The sequence below is a fragment of the Sphaerodactylus townsendi genome, linkage group LG07, assembly GCF_021028975.2.
Source record: "Sphaerodactylus townsendi isolate TG3544 linkage group LG07, MPM_Stown_v2.3, whole genome shotgun sequence".
NCBI classification, from domain to species: Eukaryota; Metazoa; Chordata; class Lepidosauria; order Squamata; family Sphaerodactylidae; genus Sphaerodactylus; species Sphaerodactylus townsendi.
Window position 1 is genome coordinate 79,103,035 of NC_059431.1, and position 22,227 is coordinate 79,125,261.

At 42.3% G+C, this 22,227-nt stretch overlaps 1 protein-coding gene across 4 annotated transcripts; it reads left to right on the forward strand.

Moving 5' to 3' along the window:
* The first annotated feature begins 37 nt into the window (after window positions 1–37).
* Window positions 38–21,001, forward strand: VLDLR (very low density lipoprotein receptor). Of its 4 annotated transcripts, XM_048503042.1 has the most exons (19): window positions 38–355; window positions 5,427–5,546; window positions 7,071–7,193; window positions 9,416–9,538; window positions 10,152–10,523; window positions 10,623–10,745; window positions 11,498–11,620; window positions 11,995–12,114; window positions 12,189–12,314; window positions 12,573–12,744; window positions 13,455–13,673; window positions 14,111–14,229; window positions 15,731–15,870; window positions 16,085–16,226; window positions 16,638–16,784; window positions 18,530–18,613; window positions 19,292–19,372; window positions 19,560–19,729; window positions 20,393–21,001. In XM_048503042.1, the coding sequence occupies exons 1-19, from the start codon at window positions 277–279 to the stop codon at window positions 20,426–20,428; spliced, it is 2,619 nt and encodes an 872-aa protein (XP_048358999.1). In that variant the 5' UTR covers window positions 38–276; the 3' UTR covers window positions 20,429–21,001. The 4 variants fall into 4 exon arrangements, with proteins under 4 accessions (XP_048358999.1, XP_048359001.1, XP_048358998.1 ...); XM_048503044.1 differs by lacking the exon at window positions 18,530–18,613; XM_048503041.1 differs by lacking the exon at window positions 20,393–21,001 and having other exon boundaries at window positions 19,560–20,067.
* Window positions 21,002–22,227: the final 1,226 nt, after the last annotated feature.

A 22,227-nucleotide genomic window follows, 5' to 3' on the forward strand; every position in this document is an offset into this window, starting at 1 on the left:
CCTCCTCCTCCTCCTTGGGCATGTTCCTTGGGTCCTCCTAGCCGGCCCGTGCCTACCCGCACGACGTCCTCTGCCGGCTTGCAGGAGCTGCCTTCCCTGGCGTCGCCGGCATTGTCTCCCTTTCCCCACCCCGGCTAGAGTACGCGAGCCCCGGCTTGCATTCGTGCCTGGACGAAAGAGACGAAGACATCCCCGCACGCCGCCCCCCCGCCCCCCCGGTCCACCCCAATACCGCTAACTTGTTGTGCGCGGAATAGCAGCGGCAGGCGCTGCGCGATGGACACGTTCTCCCTGGGGAGGCTTTGGCTTCTGGTCGCTTTGGCTTGCCTGCAAGGAGAGAGCGGCGGGGTGCGCGGTGAGTAAAGGGAAAGCGGGGCTTTATCTGCTCGGACACGCGGGTGGCTTGCTGCCTTGTCTGGGTTTGCGTGGAAAACCTTGCAGGCGGGGAGGGCGTGGGGGGTGCGGAGAGGAGCGAGCTGTGCGCTATTGCTTTGGCTGGCCCCAGGGCCGGCCGGGGAGGGTGTCAGCTTCAATTAAAACTGGGCTCTCCCCTCTTATAGTAGAACATCTGTAGCCTCCCTCTCCTCTAGAATACAAGAACCATGGAACCAAGGTGATAATTTAGGGGTCTCTCTCGTCAAATCGGGGTTGACAGAAAGAAAGAGGAACCCCTGTCTTTGCAGTGAGTGGAGGAAGATGGAGAGGGAGCTGTCCTCTGAAAAGGATTCCAAGAGGGTTTCTTTGTCTCCTTTGGCTGTTGCCTTATGGCCTTAACCCTAAGAACTGGCCCTGGAGCCTCTTGGATGCTTGCAGGCAAGCTCTTCAAAGCTAGGCAGATGAAAGGGAGCAGTTTCCCTCTTGTTTTCAGAGCTGTTGATAAGGCATCAACGGCATAAATTTGCCTTATAGTATATTCTGCTATCAGGGACGATTAAAAACGAGACTCTCTTGCCAATATAATCTACCTTATCAGCAGATATTGTACTTTAAGTACCAAGGGTATATACAGCACGCACAAGTGACTAACTCTAATGAAGCCTAGTAATTCTCTTGGATCGATTCTGGTATAACCTTTTGCACTTGCCCTCACCTAGGCACTAAACACATGAGCTTTGTCCTGAGGTGTTTTGGTTGGCACTTGTGACTAAGTTGGGCACTAGCTCTGCTCTTTATGCAATGTGTATATTCAGGCCTTCTAAATAACACTGTGATATAGCCTAGGTGTTGAACAGTACATAGTTTCCTTATTGGCTTCCCCCAACCCCAAGCATGGCAATGTTATTTAAATTTGCCTGGGTTCTTAACATGCCTTTCTTCTCACTAGTTACCTAAAGTAGCTCACATAGTTCTCCTGTCGTCCATTTTAAATTGAAGAGAAGAAAATACTTGAGTAACATTATCAGGGCCAAGATGAGATGCAAGAGTACAGGTAGCTTACATTCAAGGTGTTGTTCTGAGACAATGGAAGTCAGTGGCCCTCAGCATACAAATCAGACATGGAGTGAAGCACTCTGTTGATTCTAGTAGGCCACATGCGCTGAAGAAACCTTGGTCTCATCAGCAGGTGTAAAACACTTCAAGCTTTTTGGTCTGGGATCCATTTTGTTTACTGTTCTGACTGTAGGCTTGTACTGGATAGTGAAAGCCTTTACTTTGCCTTGCATCTCAAACAAAAGGGAACCTTGTGTCTTCTACTTAATGAGACCTGTTGTTGACATTCGTATAGAGCTTGCCACAATGCTTTGCTTAAACTTAATTCATCCTAAGTATTAAGGTTGCAACTATTGAAAGTGAGCTTGTATTCACCAATAGACTGAGATAGTAGAATAGCTGAAATGAACATCTGTTGCAAGTTTGATTTGTTTGTTCATTAATCTCAAAGTAGAAAGCCATTCAGGATCCAAAATACATGGCAAGACATTAACCCTTTTCTGCTTAGTGTTTCCCTGTAAAACAAGTTTTGTACACAGCTAACAGCCAAAAACAGTTTAAAAATATAAAGTGCCATTCCAGCTTTTCAGTGGAAACTTATGCTAAGATGGGTGCTTAAGGTAGCTTGTTAAACATGGGATTCCTGTTAAAATGCTTTGTTGGACCTTGGTAACTTCCAATTAATATCTATCCCCATCAAAAGTCTCACTGGTTAGGAATGTCTGCATATACTAGTAAATAATGGACAGAATGCATACTTGCAATTGAACAGGTAGATTGCCATTCTTTATGGCAAAGGGAAACTTGTCCAGCATTTCATTGCCAAGTATATTGATAGGAGGTAAAGACAGATTCTACTACATCCTTCTACACACATTTCAATTGAGTTTGTGCGGATAGAATGCAGGCCCAAACAGCTAAAGGAGGCCTGCTGCTGTTAATTGTAAGTGTTAATGTAAGACAGCAGACAGCAGATTTGAATATGCTATGAATGGGTCAGTGCTAACTATAATTAGCGTTAGCCATAGCAAAGGCTATGCATACAAAGTTCTATTCATGAACTTAAATACAGGGGCTAGGTAGCCTTACTAGTACTTTGAGATGAATGTCTAACATTTCATGAAATAGCCACTGTTTCAGTACTAGGAATTCTGCCTTCCTGAAATGTCTGAGCTGTACACATACATACGTGGGACTAATACCTGACACACAGACGCATCAGCACTTTGCATGCAATTACTGAACAAATTGCAAATGTATTAGCACGTTGCTAGGAAAGAACAGGAGCGAACATTGTCTTAATTTAGCACAAACTGTGCTTTATGTTTACAGCAATTTAAGGTTTTGATGGTGGCGACACTGTTCTAGAAATGGTTTTAGAAATAGCATTCTTGATATTCTGGTAACAACTTCAGCTGTCTAAAGCAAAGATTACTAGAAAGTGCACATTTCAAACATGGGGAGAACATCTTCAGTTAAAGGGGGGAAACATGGCCATATAGGCTACTAACATGAAACTTACTGAGTTAACTTTATTCATGGCATGGGGGAGAACTAGGTGAGGACTCGAACTAAACGTTGAGTTCTTAGCTGGCTAAAGGCATGATCGAGACCCTTTAAGGTTATGATGATAGCATTTAGCCTCTGCATTCTTTTTGAAGCCACATGCATTTCTACCTAGGAAAGAAAAGCTGCTTAGTTGCTCTAACCAGTATAAAGTATACTACAGATCTACTGGAGTCTGCCTGGAGCACAACTGACTGATTCAATGAGGGCTTAAAATAGATGTGCCCTGCCAGCCTTGAGGTGACAAAAGTAAACCTCTGCATGATGCAACAACCTGAAGAAAAGGGAGTTTTGCATCATGCAACTCTGGCACTTCCTTGGTCTTTAAAATGCCCATATCATGTTACTAGAACTGTACAAGCTGAAGAAGAATTTGCTATTGTGCTTCAAGCTAGCTTGGTGGTAGGGAGAGAGAGCATATGACACAAAGAGAAATACTTGCAGGCAGCAACAATTGCAAAAGAGGTAGTCCTGATTCCAGGTCTAGGTCCACTGGGTTGTCCTTTCTTTGCTCTTCCATATGCAGTCTGAGCAGAAGGAGCCATGAGAAACAAAACCCTGTTGACATGTCACTGGCATCAACTACATGGCCAATTAGTTACAACAACTAGCAGATCTTCTAGCTGATCTTAACCTAAGCACCCAGGGAATTTGTTCCTTGTTATGTCTGGTAACTCTAATACACTGCCTGTGCTAGCTGTACAGCTTTATAACAAATTGTGAGTAGTGGCTTAATGTAGCTCTGCTGTCTGAGTCCTGGTGCTTGATTGTTTCCCACATTCCATCCTACTTCAGAAGGAGACAACAGGACAAGTAGCTGCCATGATTTTTTTTTTTTGCATACTGCCCTATAGTAAAATAGTGAAATTTTGTGTGTGGCATTGCAAGGCTGTTATCCAAACAAGCCCTTTATGAAACGTGTAGAATGCCCCCTTCAGAGTTATGGGTTCCAAGATTGGCTTTAAAATTCTGTCCAGCTTCCAGAACCATCTGAAAATAGCCACTTGCTGTGAGGAGATTTAAGTTTCCTGAACTGCAAACCATTTAGACTTCTAATGTCTCAATGCTGTTTGCCCAGAAATGGGGTTACTTGGACTTTATCTCCTGCCACGTTTTAGAGGGTTGCTTCCTTTCAAAGGCTCACTCTTGAAATTAGTGGCTGCTTGTGGGCCTCTACTGCAACTTAGTTTTCAACAATGCTCTAATGAGCTGTACAGTTGGCCTAGGTTTTCAGAAGTACAGATTGTGTAAAGCTCATTTATACTTGCTCTAAGCTCAACTTGCTGAACACAATCTGACATTGTTCAACAGATCTTAGTATTTATTATTCATCTGTCAACTCTAGATTCATGTTTAACATTCAGGGACTGTTAGGAACGTTATTAATTAGAATATAATGACTCTTTGTGTTCAGATGGGACTTAACAAGGACATGTCTCAAAAGCCTGTCTTAAGCAACTGTTCTTATAACTTTAAAGCAGACGTCTTGGCTCAAGAGACAAGATTAACTTGTTAACCTGCTACTTTGGATTTAATATTGATTCAGATAATTTATATGGAGTATACATCATTTCCTCAACAACTAGTTTTAAAGAAGTAGACTACAGGTTCAGAATAGAATATTAGATTTTTTCCTTTGATAGAAGTAGCTTTCAATGATCTTTCACAGTATAATTTGGAACAGTGAAGTTTCCCTTTAATTTTCTCTGCCTTACTGTTTCAATAGCTATCATTTAAACATCTACTTGCTGTCCTGTAGTAGCTGCTATTCTCAAACATCTTCTCCAGCCCCCCTTCTGCAAAACTTTTTCTGGATTGCTATATAGTCATGTCTTTGTATTAATTTTTGCTAGTAAATATTTGTGCAATGCTTACCAAGTCTTCAGCTAAAATGAGAGAATATTGATCATTCTCTGAGGTATAGAACTGTTGAGCAGACAGTGCAACTCTTAAAATATTTGATAAGCCAAATACTCAGAGTGGCTTTCCATTCTGTCCAGTCTTGTCATTTGGTGGGGCTTTTTCCCCAAGAAGGTAGCAATTTTTTATTGCAATCATTTCCGCAAGCCTTTTTGTCTTACAGATTTTAACTGCTAAGCAATTGGACTTGCTATAGAAATGTGTATTGGGTCTAAAAGAAGCTCTGCATTTTATAGCATTGCTAGAAAGGCAGGCATGCCCAAATGTAACTGGACATACTGATGAAATGAGAACTAACAGCAATAGGTTGAGGGTTATTTAGGTACAACCAGACTAGATTCTGGCCCCATCACTTCACCAAGAGTTCAGGCTGTCCTTAAGGTGACATAATTATGCTAGGTTAAGTCTTTGCTGTCTTTGTTCAGGTGAAAAGACATTTTATTGACCCAGCTGTTAAATACTGCCTTAAAGCACTACTGAATAACTGGTGGCTTATTTCTCAATTCAAGGTGCAAGAGTAAAATGTGAAGAAACTCAGTTCCAGTGTAGTAATGGTCGCTGTATAACTCTGGTGTGGAGATGTGATGGGGATGAGGACTGTTCTGATGGCAGCGATGAACTATCCTGTGGTAAGAACTTTAATATTTGGGTTAAAGCTCTTGGGCCTGGAAATGTTTCCATTCACAGAAAAGCTTTCCATGGGAACCTTCTACTACTTTTGCTCTTCTAAAAATTTAGTTGAATACTATTAGTCACATATAATCAATGCCAGCCACACTAAGAACTTTCCAAAGTGGTTAACTTGTTTTCATATGATCACCAGGAAGTATAGTTCTGTTCTATAATTCAAGAGCATTTTACTGATTTTTTTTAATCAAAAGAAACTTTTGGGTAGTTTAAAATTAACATGGTACAGGGGTTGGAAGGGAGAACTTCCCAATCCACAATCTTCCAGTCGTACTTGGAAGTCTCTCTGTCTGGCATGCTGAATTTATTTAGCTGATGCCAAGCCAGGCTGAACAAAATGGCAGGATTAGTGTCCATGTACACAAAGGAAGCATGACTAAGGGCTGGTTTTGCCAAGGCATGCGTATGATGTTCTGTTCAAGGCCAGCTAATAACTGTGCTTTTTAAAACGTAAGATCAGCTTGACCTGAGAGGTTTTGTGGCATGATATGCCAAGGAATGAGATGGTAACCTGAAAGATCAAACCATTTCCAAAATGGATAAGCATCTCATTGCCAGGCCGGTGCGTTAGGAGCCTTTACTGTGGCAGACCTTGTGACAGTTTGCATATGAGGTCAGGCATTCCCATTGCATTGGAATGGGCCTGACTTTTATTTTTACGAGCTAGCTGAAGTATTTCTGCCAGTGTCTAGAACAGGGGTAGGGAACCTGCGGCTCTCCAGATGTTCAGGAACTACAATTCCCATCAGCCCCTACCAGCATGGCCAATTGGCCATGCTGACAGAGGCTGATGGGAATTGTAGTTCCTGAACATCTGGAGAGCCGCAGGTTCCCTACCCCTAGTCTAGAAGCATTGGCCAGGAAAGGGCAACCCATAGGGTTGCCAAGGCAAGAAATGTTCACAAGTGATTTTCTATTGCCTACTTCCATTTGGGCTGAGAGAGTTCTGACAGAACTGTGACTTGCCCCAGGTTACCCAGCAGGCTTCATGTGGAGAAGTGGGGAATTGAACCCCATGATGCAGATTAAAATCAACCTCTCTTAACCACTACATCGCAATATCCTTAGTTTAATGCAACACTGCATGGAAAACATAACCAAAGGTAATGGGCTATATAGTCAGAAGTTTATTGTGACTCCTGCAGCCAGGGCAGTATCAAATCCCTGGGTTTTCTAATACAAGTAATATGTATTGGAGTCTGCTTATTACTGCCAGATGTTGTAAATCTAGCTACTGATTTGCCATATCTGTTAACCATGTGCCTGACCGTTAGGTTGGGAAAGAGCAGGATAGTAAATCCAATGCAATAAATAAATTAATCCCTCTAGGGTGGAATGGCAATACTTGCAGCTTCCTTTGTAACTAGGAAAAATCAGCTGTTGTGATAGTTGGAAACAGAGCATTCAAAAGCATGCAGTGAGCTCTTGTTTAGCCAAGTTGACATGTAGCTTCACTTTCCTTACAGTGAAGAAGACATGTTCTGCAACAGATTTTGTATGCAACAGTGGGCAATGTATACCAAACAGATGGCAGTGTGATGGAGATCCTGACTGTGAGGATGGGTCTGATGAAAGCCCTGAGCTATGTCGTGAGTAGACAAGCCCCTATGCTGGTCATCACTAGTATATTATCAGTCATTAAATAAAGTTGCATGTTCGTAGATTTGCCGTACTGTTACCCAAGGTGGAGACACAATCTCTCATTATAGTGGGGAATATTACCTTGGAGCAACTGCTTATTAATGTTGCGAGAGGCTGGGTAAGGGTTTTTTAATACCAATGTATATGACGATCAGCTCTTGGAAGAAAATGTACAGAGAAGGGTATAATGCAAATTTGACAATCTTTATTGTAGGGATAAGGAGTTTACAATCACTTGGTTCAATGCAGCAAACATGCTCACACAAAGTTCCTAAGATATATATAGGTTGGAAAATAGATTTGGAATTGAGAGGGATATGGGATATATGGGTAATATGACCTGATTGTGATGGGAAGAAGATCCAGGGTTCACAGCCAAATGGCCAGTGTTTGGTTCCAGGGGGCAACGCGTTGGACACAGCGTCAGAGATGGAAAGATGTCAAAGGCACTGAGCGGTTGACCTTTTGGAGGGTAGAATATTTATAGGGTAAAGGATGTCAGGACAACATTTGGGGTGTCCTCTGAGAGATAGCCAGATGGATTGTTTGGGAAATAATCGAGTGTATTGTAAGGTGGTCAGAAGGAGTTAGTTACAGAAGGGAGTATCTGGGTTAAGATAATCAAAGGAGGAAATGAAATCAGGAGTCTTCTTGTGGCTGGAAATGAGGATTCATTCAGCAGGGCTACTGTATCATGTTGAGAACACATTCTTCCTTGGCTGTGGAGCTGAAAAGGAGCTGACATGGCAAACAAGCTGCATGAGAATAGAAAAACAATTCCTGGAAGCTTTTTGTAGGTAGACTTGGCTATTGCCAGTGAATGGGCTCCCCATCTCTGCAATGCCAGCATCACCCTTTAGGCTGGTACGTGGGCAGGGGTACCTGTTAATAAGCACTCCCCACTCCCCCGCTATGCCAGGGCAGTATGGTAACAGTGCTGTTATCTTCTGTAGTATACAGCCTACAGAAAGATGAAACATAGCATATGCTTAGTTGCAAATAGACTTAGTTAAGGCAATTTAGTAGAAAATGTGTTTGAACATCTGGTTTTAACCTGCCTCCTACAGAAGAAGGAGGAGAAGAAGAGTTGAATTTATATCCCCCCTTTCTCTCCTGTAAGGAGACTCAAAGGGGCTTACAAACTCCTTTCCCTTCCTCCCTCACAACAAACACCCTGTGAGGTAGGTGGGGCTGAGAGAACTCTGAAGAACTGTGACTCACCCAAGGTCACCCAGCTGGTGTGTGTTGGAGTGCACAGGCTAATCTGAATTCCCCAGATAAGCCTCCACATCTCACGCGGCAGAACGGGGAATCAAACCTGATTCCTCTAGATTAGAGTACACCTGCTCTTAACCACTATGCCACGGCTGCTCCGTGCAAGTCTTAATCTGCCTCCTATAGTTGTAAACTGTCTCAGACTTAATAAAAGCAATTTTTATCCTTAGGCCTAACGCAATAATTTAAGTTTCAGGCAGTCATATAATATTGACTAGGGGTCCCAACATGGTACCTGTGGGTACCATGGCACCCTCCAACACTTTTTCTGCTGCTTGCCAAGAGTTCTTAGTAAGTAAGTGGGGCTAGGCAGGGCTGTTGCACAACAGGGCTGCTGATTGACTAGTGGAGACTTGATTGGCTGTACAGATTTTTAAAGATGTTGCAGCAGTAACTACCATAACATGATGAGGTACACTGTGTTACTGAAGTTAAGCTGTGGCAATCATTTTGTGGCTTGCTCCACGCCCTGTGGCTGCCATTTTGTTGCACGCCCACCATGCTGTAGCAGAATTCTGATTTTGCCTGTAGGCTCAAAAAGATTGGAGACCCTTGGTATTGACAAATAACCTTACAAAAGCAGTAAATTCTAGCACAAAAATTGCATTTCCAGAATATAATCTGCTTTGATCACTGTAATAGGGCTCATGATTTGGTTTAAATATATCAATACCATAAAGGCATGGATAAAAATACAGGAAAGCCCATTTTCTTTTCTTTCCCCTGAGTCATCCAAATGCCTTCTTGAACAAGCCTTACCTCTCAAAGATCTGATAGGCAGGCTTCCCCAAATAGATAATCCTTCAGAGTTAAGCAAAGAATAGTAGGTTGTCTAATTTTCCTAAATAGATCATAAAGCCAGCCTTTAAAATTAATCTTGATCCTGTCTCAACAGATATGAGAACATGTCGGCTTAGTGAAATCAGCTGCGGTGCTCGATCAATTCAGTGTGTCCCAATGTCCTGGAGATGTGATGGTGAAAATGATTGTGATAATGGTGAAGATGAAGACAATTGTGGTAAGTCTGAGTAGATTGCAATTAATGAAATTGAACAGATCAAAGAGGACATAGTGATGAGCAGGAGCAGTGCTGCCCCATCAAAGCAGCAAAGCAACTGTTTGGTATATAGTGATTCCTAGGTAAGCTAACAGGCAGCTGAGAGAGATAACACCATTAAACAAAGGATGAAACAGCAGGATGAAAGGGGGGAAGAGAAAGGAAGCACTCACTATGTAATTGATCTACCAGTGCAGAAGGAACCAGGCTGCCAGCAAAGAGTGCCCTGGCAATTGCTCTCTCCTCTCCTCTGTTCTCTGCCTGACCTCTGCCCAGCATCTGAAGCAGCCAGTGTAGCTGCTACTGCTACCTAGCTGATTGTGCCTCACACCTGTTGGAGTCAACTGTGAGGAGGCAGAGGAACAAATGTGTACTGAGAAGCAGTTGATGGATACCATTATGCCCCTGCTACCATGTTGAGGATTTCTGGGCTTCAGCATCCTTGATGTAAAATTAACCTAGTCACTGAAGTATACCTGTATGGGACAGAGTGCCAAAGTGAGAAGCAGTTCTACTTGATCAATAATTATTAAAGCATTTTTACCTGGCATATTATTTTTTGTCTCCCTTTTAGCCAATGTAACTTGCAGTACAGAAGAGTTCACATGTGCCAATGGACAATGCATCTCCAATAACTTTGTTTGCAATGGTCAAGATGACTGCAGTGACAGTAGTGATGAAGTAGACTGTGCACCACCTACTTGTGCACCTAATATGTTCCAGTGCAAAAGCACTACCTGTATTCCAAGTAACTGGGTATGTGATGGTGATGCAGACTGTCCTGACATATCGGATGAATCTCTAGAGCAGTGTGGCCGTCCACCTCTCCATACTGTGACATGCAGTCCAGATAAAATGCGATGTGGGACAGGGGAATGTATTCAAAACAAATGGCGTTGTGATGGGGATGCTGACTGCAAGGATGGCAGTGATGAAATCAATTGCCGTAAGTAACACACCTCTATCCCCGGAAAGGAAGACTCTTGCTCCTTGGCTCTGAAGAGGAGCTGAATTGGTGACTAATGTCAAACACTTTCTCTTCTAGCTTCTGTGACATGTAGACCTGACCAATTCAAGTGTGATGATGGCAGCTGTATCCATGGAACCAGGCAATGTAATGGAGTACGGGATTGTGTAGATGGCTCTGATGAGATGAACTGTAAAACAGGTTAGTAAAAGTGGAACTAGTATATGGCATATTGTGGCTCATGGCCTGAAACAGTAAGAAATAGGCCTAGAAAATGTCTCCACTAGATGATCTTTTAGTGGATCTTAAGGAGGAACTTCGGCTTTCAAAGAATGGTTTCCTTCCTAGGGGTTTCAAACACATGTTCCAGTCTTTTCAATGACATCATTATGACTATGATATTTAGTTAAATTTTTCAACTGCCAGTTTATATTTGCATTTCTACTTCCATGAGAAAGATATACTCTAGGTCAGTGTAATTGACTGAATTGAAGCCTATAGTATATGAGGTGGTCTTGGTGTTATGATTAACCCTGCAGAACAATTCACCTCCACCATAAAGATCTTAAAAAGCAATATCCATACTCTATTACTTAGGTATATTTATTTTTTGACCACTGAGACAGACTACTGACACATTTGGCTGAAATGTGTTTGGTCAGGGTTGAAATTGGATTTTTACGTTGTGTTATATTTGTGTGGAAACAGTTTGTAATGTAGGCTACAAAAAGTCCCACTGGAGTAGCTGTATTTAACTGGCTATAGCCAGTTAAACTGGCTATATATGTGTGTGTGTATATATATAATCCTTTTTAGTATTTATATGATTTTGACAATTGAATCTTTTGGCCCTTAACGTGAATTTATTCTTGACCTTTGGGTACTTAATTCTACTGCTTTGATCGTAGAACAGACTGTTCCTGACTGCAGCCTCTTTTCTCTCCTACCTCCAGCTGTCCAGTGCAGTGGATCGAGTAAATTCAAGTGCAGAAATGGAGAATGTATAGAATCCAGTAGAGTATGTGACCAGCAGCTAGACTGCCAAGACTGGAGTGATGAACCTCTAAATGAGTGCAGTAAGTTGCAGCCCAAAACAAAAGTAATCCTAGCAGAAGGGCCAACAGTATGTGTTTTCTTGGTTGAGCATTGAACAGTGGTTTCATCTTCAGAGATCTAAATATAGTTGAATGACGTACACCATAAGCCATTGCTTGATGCTTTCTGGAACCAAACAAACGATTATGGTAGCTTTCTGTCTAACTACTTAAACAGCACTCAGCTCTGACTGGTCATGGTCCACAAACTTGCTATCTGATTCTCCCTACCTACGTCTTGCTCCAGCGTCATTGCAGACACACCCATATTTTTTGCAAGAGATACAAGTACTGTGTATGGATCAGTTGTGCTTGGAAAGATCAAGAACTATTCCTAATTTCAATTTCTCTTCCAGATGTGAATGAATGCCTGGTGAATAATGGTGGCTGCTCACATATCTGCCGAGACCTTCCTATTGGTTATGAATGTGACTGCCCTGCTGGCTTTGAGCTGATAGACAGAAAGACCTGTGGAGGTAAGCAGACTATGTCAGTGGAGCGGTGGTGATGGTATACATGGTCATGAGGCTGAACTATGTTCCTCTTCTAGATATTGATGAATGCCAGAATCCTGGTATCTGCAGTCAAATCTGTATAAACCTGAAAGGAGGTTATAAATGTGAATGCAGCCGTGGGTATCAGATGGATTTGGCTACCGGAGTGTGTAAAGCTGTTGGTAAGTAACTCAAGATATGGGTAGTTATCAACTGCAAACCAACTGCTTATCCCCAAATCCCTGAGTTCTGTTTCTTTAACTGGAGATGCTGAGGATTAAACCTGGGATCTTTAACATGCCAAGCAGTTGCTCTGCCACTGAGCAGTTGCTCTGCCTTTTGGTATGTTCACAGTAAATTTGTTCCTACAACATCTGACTCCAAAGCCTTAATATCCAGCACTTGATCTGATCGCTTTTAACCTTAAACGAACATTGCAGGAAGAGAACCGTGCTTGCTATTTACTAATCGCCATGACATCAGAAAGTTTGGCCTGGAGAGGAATGAATATGTCCAGATTGTGGAAAATTTAAGACATGTTATTAGTCTGGATGCAGATATGACAGAGCATAAACTCTTCTGGGCTGACTCTGTGCTGAAGGGTGTCTTCAGGTAAGTGGTTTATATAACCTTTCTTGTAAGATGGAACATAGAAAAGAGATCATGGAAGCTCAAGTAAACTGAGTATTTAGATATCTAGTGTAAGGTCCATAAATCTCAAAGATGGTTAATTTTTAATCTGCTATCCTTAAAGGCATACTTTAGACAAATTAGCACAGGATGCTATTCTTTGTCTTGATACCACTGAGCTTAATGGTCATCCAGTATACACACCCAAAATTAATATCGCCGCTGGAGAAGAACATTCACTTCAGTTTCCAGGTGGTAGTAAAGTGTCTTAAATACTTATCGATCACTCAGTGCAAAGGGATATGCTTGGTGTAGGCACCATTCTTGTCCATGATCAAGACCATTCCTTGGTCTGTCTTTAGAAAAAAGAACCAATAGTCTACGTAGTATAGATACAGGGCAACAAATCCTATTACTTTCAAATCAGGAGCTTGTTTAAGCAACTATGCCCAACTTTATGGCAAAGTAAGTGATGGAAAAACTGTCTATCTTATTTTAAATGGCGATTGAAGTTGCAGTACCTTTGCAAATCTGAGTCCCAGAACTGTAGCATCTTGGATTATCATATGTCTAGGCAATTGCCAGATGGGATTTACTCTAAACATAGGGTAAGAAAAGCCAAGAATAATTTATCAGTGTCCTTAAAATCTAGCAGGATATACCCAGACTCACAGAATCCCTCTCTTTCATAGTGCCTCTGTTGATTCTCATGATCGAGTTGGCAAGATCTTCAGGACCACAGACAATGTGCAGAGTCCTGGAGCCATTGCCATTGACTGGATTTATAAGAACATCTACTGGATTGATTCCAACTCAATATTTGTGGCTAACCTTCTTGGTACAAAAAGAAAGATGCTGTTTAACACAGATTTGAAAGAGCTGGCCTCCATTGCTGTGGATCCTCTTTCTGGGTGAGCATCGCAAAGATTCTTGTACATTCTGGAAGCTGAGCCTCGAGTCTGCCTGAAGTGGCTTCAAGAACCATACTAAGGCATTTATGTACAAATGCTGGTGATGCTGAATCAATTTGAGGAGTCTGAGTACAGCCACCGAAAGTTACTAAAATGAGAGCTACTTCTGGTGGAGTAGAACTATTAAATGACATGGGCAGGAGGTGGGGAAGAAAAACAGCAGTCACTATCAAGTTGCAAAGGTGGAAGGAGACAAGTGTCAAATGTCATTCCTTAACGTAGTTCACTGATGCTGGGAAAAACAAATGTTCTTGCAACAAATGCAGCATTAGAGATGTTTGTCCTTTTGTAGATAAAATGACTACCAGTGGCTGTTGGTAATGCACGAACTCATATCCTGCAGGAAGGCTCATAGTGATGCACTGTTTTCCTTACAGCTTCATCTATTGGTCTGATTGGGGTGAACCAGCCAAAATTGAAAAAGCAGGAATGAATGGTCTTGCCAGGCAGCAGTTTGTAACAACAGCAATTGAGTGGCCACTTGGAATAGCACTAGGTATGATACCTTGGAATTGCTTTTAAAACATTTCTGGAACTGATGAACTGTAATCTCCTAGCAGCGCAAATCAAATCCCTGGACTATGCTGCAGAAGCCAGAGGCAGTGCTGCAAAGGCAGTGGCGTGCCACCTCCATCAGAATTTCCAGAGGCGCAGGGAGGGAGAATAAAGCAAAAATCCTCCCCACCACCTGAAAGCCCTCCATAGGGCTGTGGCGCAACTGGCTGCAAATCCGGGGTGGGATGCCAGCACAGCTCCACAGTGGTTCTTTGCCTGCCACAGAGCTGAGTGGTGGCCACCTGCTAGCATATCTGCTCCCCATGCCGGCAGTGATGCCGCTTATGCTGGGGGCAGAGGACACACTGGCACAGCCCTCTGCCACCACCCCCAGAGGCATATCTAGGCAAATTGGAGCCCTGGGACAAAACCTGAGTTTGCTCCCCCCATGGGCCAAACACACAAACCCTCCCCCACCACAACCAAACAAATATTTTTTGCACCAGCTCACAAAGCACCTCCCACCCCCAGCAAAACATACATGGCTCTCTCACCACCAACTCTCTTTCCTAATTTTGTCCTCACACCAACCCTATGAGGTAGATTCTTAGCCTGAGAAACAGCTCCAAGCTAGTGCAAGTGGGTATTAAGCTTGTGAATCTTTCACAAATCACCACCAGCAAAACATTTACCAAACAAATGTCAGCATCATCTCTCACAAAACACCTCCAGTGGAATCCACCCCCAAGCATCATCATTTTCAATAGTGTTTAAATTAGGGAGCCCAGTTTCTTCTTTTAAATCCATCTTAAAGGAAGAATCTGGGGTTCCCAGTTAAAACAACATTGAAAGTGATGCTGTTTTGGGGTGGATTCTCCCCCACCCTGAAGCAGCATCACTTCCAATGTTTAAACTGGGGACCTCAGATTCTACCTTAAAATCCATGCAGATGGGGGTGGATTTAAAAGGAGAATCTGAGGACATTTGGAGGGTGCCTGCTGTCAGGGATGTTAAGCTAGCAGCATCAAACTTTCAGGGTATCTTTAGGAGACTCTCCTGATGATACCACTCAGGTTTGGTGAAGTTTGGTTCAAGGGGTCCAAAGTTATGGACCCTCAAAGGTGTAGCCCCAATCTCCTATTAGCTCCCTTTGAAAACAATGGGGGATGGAGCACCTTTTTGGCAGTCCATAACGTTGGACCCCCTGAACGAAACCTCGCCAAACCTGGGAAGTATCATGAAGAGGGTCTCCTGAAAGATCCCTGACATTTTGGTGCTGCTAGCCTAAAAACAGCACCCCCTGCTGGCCAGAAACTAAAAAATACTAAAAAATACAAAAACACACAAACAAATCTGAAATTTTTGCATCCTGGGGGCACGCCCGGGAACATAGGGTACCCCATGTCCCCTTGTCAAATATGCCACTGGCCACCCCATAAGTGTGTTCGACCTCCCCATCTGGATTGGACTGTAAGGGTTGATGTTTTTAAACGTCTCTTTAGATCTTGTAAAAAATCGTCTCTACTGGATTGATGCTAAACTGCATACACTCTCCAGTGTGGATATGAATGGCCAAGATCGTAGAGTTGTGTTGCAGTCTCATGAATTTCTTGCTCATCCTCTTTCTCTGACAATATTTGAGGTATGTACAAAAACTACCTATAACATGGGTTCAGTAATGGCAAGAGTTTAATCCAAGATGCAGAATTTGCACAATTATCCTTACCCAAGTAACAGAAGAGGTAACTGAAGTATTGTTACATGAGTGAGTTTTCTGTGTCTCTGAGATATGTGTCAGTTTGCTTCCAAGCAGGGTAACTAGGAATGCAGAAAACAAATATCTTTTTGGTTCCTAGGACCGTGTCTACTGGCTTGATGGGGAAAATGATGCACTGTATGGTGCAAACAAATTTACAGGAACTGAAGTGGCAACATTAGTAAACAACTTGAATGATCCTCAGGATCTCATTGTATATCATGAACTTGTGCAGCCTACAGGTAATGTCAGTGAAGTCAATTGTATAGCATTATCAACAGAGTGGTTTTCTGATTAGGGTTTCAGAGTGGCCCATAAGGCTAATAACTGAACCATCTATCATATATTATATACCCTGTTTAATATTCAACCCTGAAGTTTACAAATAGAAGTTGGTATCACAAGGGGCCAGTGGTGTAGAGCCTGGGGGGGTGAAGCTGTGGGCGGAGCAGTGGCGGAGGCGTGGCAGGACCATCAAGGGAGTGTGGGGGGGCATTGCAGGACGGGGGGTGATGCTGCAGCAGGGGTGCAGGGTGCGCACATGCCCCAGGCACAGTTTCCCTTGCTCCAAATGGAGGGAGGTGTTGGTATCCAGATGAGAACTGTTGCACTGGGCTGCAATTCTTATTGTTGCTTCTACCTGCTACTCACAGGAAGGAACTGGTGTGAAGAGAATACAGCAAATGGAGGCTGTGAATATCTGTGTCTGCCTGCTCCCCAGATAAATGAACACTCACCAAAGTATACGTGCATATGCCCAGCTGGATTTGTACTGCACGATAATGGCTTAAGATGTAGAGGTACTGTTTTGGTTTCTTTCTCCCCTGCACAAAAATCTAGCAGAGCTGAGATTTTTGTTATATGCAGAAGATACCTTGCAAAACATGTGTGTTTGGCCCTGATCACTCAACAAGCATCGACTCCATGCCTGGCTTCTGCATACTCATGGGCATTGCATGTTGTAATAGCCATTTGCTCTTTCATTGACCTGATATTAGAGCTGAACATGTTCAATAATACATTTTAAAGATTATAGCACATGAATAACAAACCATGGCTGCTGCTGAAAGATTGTAAGGAAAGTTGGTAATTTTGCTTGTCAGGATTATGCAGTCATTCCTACCAGTCAAGATAACACCAACTGCATATTTCCATATTTTTCCTCTATTGTACACTTTAAAAAACTCAGACATGCTGTTGGTACAATCTCTTAAGAGCTTAGTATTTGCTCAGTGTATTAAGGCAGAATAGCTTGGAGTTTTGCTTTTCTTCAAGGACTAGTCTTGGAGGCTGACCTGTAGGGGGGAACTTTACTGACTCAGAAAATCCAGAGATAAAGTTGTAGCTGCCTTCTGATCTTAGTTGGGCAGAGACCATGGCAAGGAGAAGTCGGCTCCTGGTTTTTATGCAAATGCCCATCATCCATAAAATTAACAGTCAGATAAAAAATTATCCAAAAAATTAGCAGTCAGATAAAACTTTCCTTGTGGGATAAACCAAAGGCTGATTTTTTTTCTACAAAAGAAAGAATAACAAAACCACCTCTACAAACTCACAAGGTAATAATTTTCCTCTGCAGTTCAGATAGGTAGATTTAGGTGGGTAGCTATATTGGTTTGTAGTAAAAGATTAAAACCTTTAAGACCAACAAAATTTTCCAGGGTATAAGTTTTGTGAATTAATGCTCACTGCCAGATACTTTATAGCAGTGGTTCTCAACCTTCCTAATGCTGCAACCCTTTAATACAGTTCCTCATGTTGTGGTGACCCCCAACCCTAACATTTATCCATTTTACAGAGGGAGAACACTGATGCAGAGAGTCTCAGGCAACCCCTGTGAAAGGGTCATTCGACCCCCAAAGGGGTCGCTACCCACAGGTTGAGAACCACTGCTTTATACCTTACACCCAGGATTTTTTTTGTCTTTAAGGTGCTGCTGGACTTAGTTTAGGTAAAATAACCTTTATAAATAGGACAGAGGTTGGGCATAAAGTCACTTGCACAGTCAAAACCTGTAAGATATATTGGTTATTCATCTTATTCCATAACTGCCGCTTGTAACAAAGCAAACATCTTAAAACAGTTTGCTTCAAGATGGCTTAGTTTTAATAGTGTTACACTAACCCAGAAAAGTAGTTTAGCCCCAGTTAAGGGAGTATACTATTCTGGATTTAAATGCTGGAAATAAAATGTTCTATTTCCTTCTGGAATTCAGTGAGCTTACTGGATAGTATTCAGTTCTGCCATTCAGCAGCAGCCCACTTGTGGCAGTTGGGCCTAAAATCCTACCATTCAATGGTACTTATCAATCTGAGACTTCAGTTGTACCTCTAGTTTGGCCAAGAGATATTGTGTTGAAAGTTTCTAGCCAAAAGACCTGAGCAACCTACATTCTCAACAGTCAAAATAGCAGTTCCATAGCACAAATCAAATTTCTTAGTCAAAACATTAACATGCATGGTCACATTCATTTGCTATGGGTGCTCCACATTCACAAAACCATGCAAAAACCTGGGATTTAACTGGGCTCTTGCTCTACACTTAGTTTCAGGTGAAGGAACTACTGTGACTTACACTGAGGCAAAAGACAGCAGTTCAACAGAAAAACCACTTGGACCCCTTTCTGGAGGTATTGGTCCTAATATAGGCAGTGCAGTGTGTTGGCAGGGGTAAAGCAGAATAAGTTGATGCAGGCAAACTTCTAAAGTGGAGGTGGGTTGGAAGTATGCCAGTGAAAGGGATCTAGATATGGTAAATCTAGTGGCTGCTGGAATTCTTAAATCAGTAATGACATCAGTTCTACTGTGGTACATGAAGACCTTTAATTTCCCAAATAACAGCATAGCTAGGAGTATTTGCAAATTTAATCTTGCAATTTAAGATACAACCAGTAAGTAAATGCATTCATTAATTCTAAAAATAAGCTACTGGTAAACTGTAGAGACTCGAAACTAAACTTGAACTGTCTTGTGCTTTCAGCGAAATACTCCCTTTTTGATCAACCTGTTGTGTGCTAGGCAACAGATCTTGTATGCCACAGTAGTAGATGAGGTTCCCTCATCAGAATAATAACAAAATTGGCATACCACAGCACACTGTAAACCTTGTTATCTAGAAGACTAGTTAATGTTCTTTCAACTTCACATAAGAAACAAGATATGTTGAAAGGTGACTGGGGCTTGGTTACTTAATAGATAAACTGGTTAGTAAGTGAAAATGTAGGCTTCTGTATGTAGTCTTCAGTATTTATTCAGTTGTTTTTGGGAATAAGTAAAATGGGTTTTAAGCTATGGCTTCTGTTTCCTAGGGCAAAATCTGACCAGTCCAGTGTCAGAAGAACTAGCTTCTGCTAGAAGTTCCTCAGCAGCATGGGCTATTCTTCCTGTATGTAAGTATAAAGGATAGTGTTTATTAAAGTAAAATGTTAAGCAAAGTAAGAATTCAACACCCTTTCCCATCTAATATTACTCTTCTTTTATGGGGAGAGGAAATATTGGTACTAAGATGATCCCTCAGTAGCTATCTGAGCTAGGCTAGGTTATTCTAGCCAAATAATGGCATGATTTCTCTTCAAGTATTGTTAGCAATGGCGGCAGTGGGTGGCTACTTCATGTGGCGCAACTGGCAACACAAGAACATGAAGAGTATGAACTTTGACAACCCAGTGTACTTGAAAACAACTGAAGAAGACCTCTCTATAGACATTGGAAGACACAGCAGTTCAGTGGGACACACATATCCAGCAGTAAGTGAACTTCAGCTATTTAATTCTCCTTTGAGATATACTACATCCAAGTCAACAAGTGGTTTAGAAAAACTATGGAATGTTGCATAATCCCTGTAAGATTTAAAATATCAGTTCCACAATCTCAGATAGCCCCATCCAACAACTCTTGTAATGAAGCCTATTCTGGATCTATAGTCTCATTACAGCTGCTTCCAGCTAACACGTCAAGCATATCTTAAGTTGCAGAAGTTAGCTAATCATGGAAACTGTCTAGACCAGGGGTCTGCAACCTGCGGCTTTCCAGATGTTCATGTACTACAATTCCCATCAGCCCCTGCCACTATGGCCAATTGGCCATGATGGCAGGGGCTGATGGGAATAGTAGTCCATGAACATCTGGAGAGCCGCTGGTTCAGACCCCTGGTCTAGAAGTAGTCACTGTTCAAAGCTTTAATGGTGGTTACAATGTACGTAATGAGGTTACCAAGCTATTGTAAAATATACCAGATCTCCTAGTTGGAGTTAGAGGGGATAAACACAATGCATTAATGCTGGCTGACAAAACTGGGAATAAGGACTGTATTTTATTGACATAAAGCATTTTGTATAAAACTTTACTGTATAAAATGAAACATGATTAGTGACAAGGTAACTAATCAACATCTCTTCCCTTCTGAATAGATATCAGTTGTCAGCACAGATGATGACTTGTCCTGAGTCTTCCAGTAGTTGTCTCCTGATCTGTACTTTTTTGGATGGTAACAAGGCCAGCGGGTAAACCGGTCCCATCCTGGAAGAACGAAGATATATGCAGCAAGTTCACAAACCATTTTCATGCACTAATAGAAAATTGTGAACCATTTTGTCTAACAATTCAGCTTTTGATAGTTTCTGGACTGCAACCCTTTTTACTAAAACCAGTATTGCTGCCACTGGCCATGTACAAAGCACTTTCCAAAAAGCCATATTCAGTTAACATGTAATATAGAGGTACTACCTGTAAATAATTGTACAGGCCCACTTGTAAATGTTCCCGAGAACAGACTATTAAGCACTTTGAAAAAAAACACATGTAAATTATTGTAGAATATTTCAATGGTTGGGCAATGGCAATAGGAGAAAACGGGTTACTCAGATTAATTGCCAAAAATTTGTAAACTAACTTTTGTATGAAATGTGAATTTGTCCTCCCTGAGCCACCTACAGGGGTGTGCAGAGGACAACTGCTCTGTATCAGAAACCACTGTAATTTTCAACACTGAAATGGGATTAAAGAGAAGCAAATCTCTATGTGTCGACTCTTCTTTAAGATTATACTAACTCTCAATGGTGTTTTCTTTTGAAATATCTCTGATGTTTAGAATGGAGGCCTAAAGCCCTGAACCAGTCCTGGGACCTGCGCCTCTCAACATAAAATGCTAGGTGGCACCCTTGCAGATATTGCAAGCTAGTATATATGCAAATGAAGGTGAAAAGCTAAAACTGCATAAGACCAGCTGTACTAGATTTCATAGTAATTCACCTAAAACTCAACTTTTATCCTAGCTTCTTATACGTTGAATCCATATTTCAGTTCTGAGTTGCTGGCAGCACTCAACCGCTGAGTGATTTTTAGCATATGACTTTTCCAGTGTCAAAACTTCCTCTGTTAGCTGATCTCAAAAGCTTGTGCCCTGAAAATCTTATTGATCTAAAAAATACTATTAGACTCAAATCTGGGTCTTTGCAGTAGACCAACACAGCTACCCTCTGAAACTATTCCCAAGTACCAGTGAAGTAGGTATAGATTTTTAATGGGGTAGGTCATGCCCCCACCCGCTCCTGTGGGCGTGACCACGCCTCCCCAAGCCCTGCCTCCACCCCAGTGCTTATAAAAGCAGCTCTCCGAGGCCAGGGACAGCAAACTCCCCTGTCCCACCGGCTGGGTTCCCAGCTGGCAGCCAACAGTCCCTTCTGCCCTCTCCTCTGGGTAGAGGCGTAGCTAGGGATTCTCCTTTTAAATCCACCTTAAAGGGAGAGTCTGGGGCCCCTAGTTAAAACAACATTGAAAGTAATGCTGTTTTGGGGTGGATTCTCCCCCACCCTGAAATAGCATCACTTTCAATGTTTAAACTGGAGACCTCAGATTCTCCCTTTAAATCTATGCCAAAGTGGTTGGATTTAAAAGGAGAATCTGGAGAAATTTGGAGGGTACCTGCTGTCAGGGGTGCAGGTGTTAAGCTAGCAGCACAAAACTTTCAGGGTATCTTTAGGAGGCTCTCCTGATGATACCACTCAGGTTTGCTGAAGTCTGGTTCAGGGGGTCCAAAGTTATGGACCCTCAAAGGGGTAGCTCCATCTCAGCTCCCATTGGAAACAATGGGAGATGGGGCACCCCTTTTGGGAGTCCATAACTTTGGACCCCCTGAACCAAACCTCACCAAACCTGGGTGGTATCAGAAGGAGAGTCTCGCAACAAATCCCTGAAATTTTGGTGTTGCTAGTTAGCCTAAAAGCTGCACCCCCTGCACGCCAAA